Below are 6997 nucleotides of genomic sequence, written 5' to 3' on the forward strand. Positions count from 1 at the left end.
TTCTGATAATTTTATTTCTGATAATTTGTTCTGATATTTTTAATTCGTAATGCAGATATGGCAAAAGCATGTGTCCCAATCTGTTATTTCGGCGAATTTCAAAGGAAAGAAAATGGTCAATGGAAATGGAAATGGACGAGTGAAGGAGAAGGGGTTGCTGCTATTTCGATAACAAAAAATACTTCGTTTACAGAAATGTACAGTGAAATACAAAACATGCTTAACGTCGATTTCTCTCAGTACGATATGGAATTGGGATTTTTATTTCAGAAGCATTCAACAATTTCGATTCCACCTTTGAAAGTTACTTCTGAAGCGCAAATAAAGCATCTAATTCAATTGAACCAAGATCGAAAGACGACTCCTATTTGCGTAAGTTTGTTGAAGAAAAATGTCATCGAGGGTGAACACGAAGTTTTTGATGGAGAGGATCGTAATGAGAATGATTTTTGGGATACTGTTGAGATTGCTCGGGAGGATGATGTGGTTATTCCTGGGGCAGTTGCTACTCACCATGATGTCACCATTACACGAAGGATTTACGAGGAAGTTCAAGACAACGAGGATGAAAGGCCATTTACAAATCAGGATTTGATTACTTTATCCAGATAGAGACATGAGTCTGGTGGGAGCTTACATGCTGGGCCGAGTACACGGTCTTCTAATTGTTCGCATGTAGTTCCTGATGATGAAGATTTACATGTCGATCAATTGTTTGACACGAAAAGAGATTTGCAAGAAGCCGCGCACTGAATTGCAATGAAACATAATTTTGAGTTTAAGGTAAAAAAAAATCAAACAAGTCTACATACACAATTATTTGTGTAGACAACAATTGCAGTTGGCGTTTGAGTGCGACAAAGATGGACACAAATGAGTTCTTTGTTGTTCGAAAGTATGCGCGGGAACATACTTGTGAAGTGGGTATTCGTCAAAATGATCACAGGCAAGCTCGATCATGGTTTATTGGTCGACAGATAATGCACAAGTTTCAGGATCCACGGACGATTTACAGACCTACAGATATCATCAACGACATCCGTCGAGAGTATGGGGTGGTTATGAGTTACCAGAAGGCCTGGAAGGCTAAAGAATATGCATTGGAAGATTTAATGGGTTCGACAGAGGTGAGTTATGCCAAATTGGTCAGGTATTGCCACAACATGGTGAGAACTAATTCTGACTCGACGTTTTTTATTGAAATCGATGGGCAGAATCGCTTCAAGTATTTTTTTATGGCTCTTGGACAATGCATTAGAGGTTTTCGTAATGCGATGCGACCTCTAATTCTAGTTGATGGTACAACCCTAAGAGCTAGATATGAAGGAAAGTTGATTATTGCTACTTGTCAAGATGTCAATATCCAAATTTACCCTCTTACATTTGACATTGTCGATGGAGAGAATGATCTAGCAATGCGTTGGTTCTTCACGAAGTTGAGAGAAGTAATTGGGAACATCGAGAACCTTGCATTTATGACTGACCGGGGGCAATCAATAATAAATGGTATAGTCGAAGTTTTTCCAGAAGCACATCATGGTTATTGCATGTACCACATTCAGGGCAATCTGAAGACTAGGTACCGAGGTAATGACATTGTTGCATTGTTTAGGAGAGCTGCAGAAGTTTACAGTTTTGAAGAGTTTACAAAGTTCATGGGCGAAATAGAACATAAATCAGAAAGTGCATGGGAATATCTATCAGATATGGGGGTCGAACATTGGGCACGATCACATTTTCCAGGACGTCGATACAACATGATGACGTCGAATAATGCAGAGTCGCTGAATGCATTATTCAAGAAGGATCGAGAGTTACCGATTCTCGCAATGATTGAACATATTCGCAGCAAGTTGTAACAGTGGTTTTATGACCGACGTGAAGAATCCCAAAATTGCATGAGTGTGCTAGCTCCGGCACAGGAAGATCGACTATTCAAAACTCTGGAAGTGGCAAAAGCTCTATTTGTGGAACCACTAGATCAATTTCGCTTCTCCGTGAGATGCGGGCGTAATGTTGGATACATTGTAAACTTGAATGACAATACCTACACGTGTAGAAAATTTCAGTTGGAAAGTTTTCCATGTGCATATGCTGTCGCAGTGGCTATGTATAGAGGATTTCCACCACACAACTTGTGCAGTCATTATTATATGACTGATTTTTGGAGAGCAGCGTATGCCGAAACTATATTTCCTCTACCAAATGAAGCCAAGTGGGAAGTTCCTGATTATATTGTAGCACTTAATAATTTGTTGCCACCTGAAGCTCCACCGCGTACTCCTGGTCGTAGACGGACGTCTAGAATACCATCTACAGGAGAGTTTCCACAACCGCGTAAGTGCGGGAGGTACGGCGCTACAAGACATACACTTCGATTTTGTACAAGTTAGATCCCACTAAACAATGACTCGACAGATGTGTAGTATCTATATAAATCATATGTATTTTCTATTTGTTATGTGTTTGTGATTTTCTGAATTTAAATCAGATGTAATCTTTATCACATTGTTTAATTACTCTTTTTATTTTTATCACATTTGTCATATGTATTTTCTATGTGTCATGTATTTGTTTGTTTTCTTTTAAAATAAGTGAGACAACGATATATATTAACTAACAATATGGAGAGATTACTATTTCTTTAATTAATTATCTTAATTGGTTAAGTAAAAATAATATTGTTTTTTTAATTTATTCATTAAATATTTCGTTAATTATGTATATTATTTATTTCATATTTAATTACTCTATTTCGATTATTTATTTGAATAATATTTATTCGATTTTTCATTTTACTATTTCTTTAAGTAATTATTTTAATTGGTTAAGTAAAAAAAATATTATTCAATTTAATTTATTCGTTACATATTTCGTTAATTATGTATATTATTTATTTCATATTTAATTACTCTATTTCGATTGTTTATTTGAATAATATTTATTCGATTTTTCGTTTTACTATTTCTTTAATTAATTATCTTAATTGTTTAAGTAAAAAAAATATTATTCAATTTTTTTTAATTTATTCGTTACATATTTCGTTAATTATGTATATTATTTATTTCATATTTAATTACTCTATTTCGATTATTTATTTGAATAATATTTATTCGATTTTTCGTTTTACTATTTCTTTAATTAATTATCTTAATTGTTTAAGTAAAAAAATATTATTCAATTTAATTTATTTGTTACATATTTCGTTAATTATGTCTATTATTTATTTCATATTTAATTACTCTATTTCGATTGTTTATTTGAATAATATTTATTCGATTTTTCGTTTTACTATTTCTTTAATTAATTATCTTAATTGTTTAAGTAAAAAAATATTATTCAATTTAATTTATTTGTTACATATTTCGTTAATTATGTCTATTATTTATTTCATATTTAATTACTCTATTTCGATTATTTATTTGAATAATATTTATTCGATTTTTCATTTTACTATTTCTTTAATTAATTATCTTAATTGGTTAAGTAAAAATAATATTATTTTTTTAAATTTAAATATTTCGTTAATTATGTATATTATTTATTTCATATTTAATTACTCTATTTCGATTGTTTATTTGAATAATATTTATTCGATTTTTCGTTTTACTATTTCTTTAATTAATTATCTTAATTCTCAATTATCGTTTTATGTTTCGAATCAACTATTAAAAAGTTCCAATTAGGTCCCCAAAATTTTTAAAACTTTTTTCGAACCAAATATTACATGAATCGGTCTTTTTTTTCCAATTGCATCCGATTTAGTCCATTTAATTCCCGATTATCATTTAAATTTTCAAAATAATATCATACAATATACTTTATTTCGATTATTTATTTCTTTCAGTACAACACGAATCCTACTGATGTAAACAACATTTACATTTTAATAAAATAATTTACAATGTACTAATGATCACAGTTATATTCATACAAGTCGCAAGCTAATTTATGCCTCCAAATATCAATCCAAGACTGATTTATTGTATCAACATTGCGACCAATGCTCAAGAACTCTATGTACTTGATTGCAAATAAGCCACAGTCACCCCTGCAACCGAAGTAGAAGATATTAGTTCCATAACATATAATTGAAAATTAAATCTGAAAATTTAAAAGTTGTAAATCCTTATGATCTTTCTTGTCTCGCCGTCGTCGTGTTCCGCACAATGGCTAATCTATCATTTACTCGAATCATCGCATGACTAGCCATCATGGGCACGATCATAGCCAATGGCTCCAGTATTTGCTTCAGTTGACTTTGTGTCAGACAGCTATGATCAGAGTCGTACACATATATGGTGGAATCAGCAAATACGATCTCTACCGAAAAACAGTGTGAGTTCGCGATCACTGGAATGTACATATGTGTACAATCCGTCCACGGCTTTCCGCACCTTAACTGTAGTCCAATCACCCACTCCAGCATGTACTCAGACAGAACATAATCATTCCCCTTGCTTAGGAGCTCCTGATGCTCAATATCTACGACACGAACGAACTCAGCGCTCAAGATAACTCGAGTAGGACTGTCATAAGATCTCGGGTATCTCCGCGCCCGATCGCGTAACAATTCCATAGCCAAGTCGATATGCTGAAACAAAAAAACACCAACAAAAAAGATAGAGTCATTTAAGTAAATGAACCAACAACTTGTATAAATATAATAAACGGAAACTCAAAAAACTTACATCATCAACGAGCCAAGCTGAGGTCGTCAGTACATCTTCAAACCACTTTTTAGCATTGGGCACGGTCATACAGCCGATGGTATAACTATCTCTGAAAAATGAAAAAACAGTTACCAAAAATACAAAAAAATAGTAGCAACATCATAAAATACTTACTCGGACTTAAGGGATTTGAACCAATCATCGAACGCCTTCTGTCTGACTGGGTCGACGTCGCGAAAAAGATTGGGGTACGCCCCATCCACAAATCCCCTTCTCTTCGCCTCGGCCGTGTAGGGAGAAACGATGTACTATGACGTCAATCTTGATCTCTTACCGACCATCAGCTCTAGCACGTCAGCAGCACGCTTCTTACCCTTCGGGACCTTCGTCGCCCCCTCCGACACGAATACTACCTCGCATCCGTCATCTCCGGCGTCCTCTCATCCTCCGCAACTTGATCATCCTCCTCTACTACCACCTCTGATGTCCCCTCCGCTACCTCCTCGGCCACCCCTATCCCTCCCTCCACCCCCTCTATCTCTGTCTCCTCCGGCCCGACCTCCACCCCGGGCATCCCGACCTCCTCCGACTCCTCCTGTCCGACCTCCACCCCTTCCCTCTCGGCCTCCGGCACTGAACCAAAAAACTCATCAATTCCCCCGGCCGTTGCCCACCAATCTCGAGGGACACCAGTCTCCCCGACATTCCCTCGGACGCCTGCTACATCGCCTCGAAGTGCTGCAACCTCAGTATGAAGGTCTCCTATATCTCGTCGAAGCACTCCAATCTCATCTCGCAAAGCTACTACATCTGTCGTAAAATCTCATCGCAGCACCCCTATCCCCTCTCGTACTGCGACGATCTCTGTCGTAAAATCCCGTCACAACACCCCTATCTCCTCTCGTAGTGCGACTACCTCTGTCATAAAATCACATCGCATCGTTCCCAGCTCCTCTCTAATAATGCCAGTCATGCGTGCAAAGAAATCATCTGAATGATGGGTCTGACTGGGTGTAGGCGATCCATGTGGGAGGTGGGTGGGTACGGGAGACGGAGATATCCTCGGAGAATGAGATAATGGTGGTAGAGGCGATCTCATCGGTGGAGGTGACGGAGATCTCATCGGTGGAGGTGAAGGAGATCTCCTAAGTGGAAGTTCCGGATGACGCTCCTACACAGAGAAGACAATTAATATTAATAATCCACACATGAATTTATAAGTCAAAATAAATAATGAAATCAAATAAACGTACTATATTTCTATCCGGAACGGACTCAAATACTTGATCATCTTCAGTAGGTGGAACAAGTAATTCACGTACATATATTGCATCCTCCTCTTCCACCGAAACAACCAACTCAGCATGAACTTCGAGCTGACATACCATATTTCAACGTGTTAACGAACATGTATCGAGCCGAGTAAATGTATGTACAATATAAATTGCAAATATATAATACTCACCTGAGGATCGTCGAGGATAACTGTCAAATCTTTAGCCGATGGCTTTTCATGTGCTCGCCAATGAAGCATTCGTGGGCAGCTGGTCTTCCTTCTGATCGCCCATTTGCTACCCAAAGTAGGGATAGCCTCATATGCCCACAACTGCAACAATTACAAAATAAAACTTTACATATACATTTAATAAAAAAGTTCAACACGCATTACGTTATACTGAATATTTACCTGCAAAGCCATGCAAAAGCCATATATATCATATTTGTGATCGCCCCTCTCCGATTTCGGCATAGTATGTACCCTTCTGAATACATGGAGAGTATCGGTGTAACATCTCTGACCCCATGGAAAGCTGTTGAAAGCATCGATATCATCAACAACATCCAATGAAAAAAGATGAATCGACGTCCTACGATGTCGACACCTCAATATACTCTCCAGTATATACACCAATCCTAACTTCAACTTGTCTAACATGTGATCGCATTTCCTAAATGCGTCCTCTAATTGTGGTGGTGTAACTGACCCTTTACCTCCAAAATATAAATCCAATAATCTTTTATTTCGTGTAATACAGGCTCTAACTTCTTTTTCCCCGGTACATCTCAAGCCCGTAATCAGGGCAAATTCAAGGATTGAGAATCTACATACCTTCCCGTCCCCCATAGCAAAATATAACTGATCATCATCGACTGGTTTAAGCAGCCGGAGTAATAAAGAATCAACAATCTGTCCAGAGAACTGCACATCCTTCAACGGATAGAACGACCATAAAAACGATCGACGGAGTAAGTCAATATGCTCCTCGTCCAGCCCCTCAAGTACTGTCGCATAGCTGAAAAAGTTACAATACGTCGTAACTTTT

The 6997-nt window shown here is 37.1% G+C and overlaps 2 protein-coding genes across 2 annotated transcripts; one reads left to right on the forward strand and one right to left on the reverse strand.

Annotated features, from left to right (window-relative positions):
* The first annotated feature begins 616 nt into the window (after nt 1-616).
* Nucleotides 617-3867, forward strand: LOC111404567. The gene is made up of 6 exons (XM_023033358.1): nt 617-675; nt 842-920; nt 978-1127; nt 1215-1724; nt 1863-2337; nt 3848-3867. The coding sequence occupies exons 1-6, from the start codon at nt 617-619 to the stop codon at nt 3865-3867; spliced, it is 1293 nt and encodes a 430-aa protein (XP_022889126.1).
* A 262-nt stretch (nt 3868-4129) lies between these two features.
* LOC111404568 lies at nt 4130-4982 on the reverse strand. Its single transcript, XM_023033359.1, has 3 exons — nt 4848-4982; nt 4692-4782; nt 4130-4594 (listed from the first exon to the last, which is right to left on the reverse strand). The coding sequence occupies exons 2-3, from the start codon at nt 4758-4760 to the stop codon at nt 4130-4132; spliced, it is 534 nt and encodes a 177-aa protein (XP_022889127.1). The 5' UTR covers nt 4761-4782; nt 4848-4982.
* Between the last annotated feature and the right edge of the window lie 2015 nt (nt 4983-6997).

Source organism: Olea europaea, chromosome 11, assembly GCF_002742605.1.
Source record: "Olea europaea var. sylvestris chromosome 11, O_europaea_v1, whole genome shotgun sequence".
NCBI lineage: Eukaryota > Viridiplantae > Streptophyta > Magnoliopsida > Lamiales > Oleaceae > Olea > Olea europaea.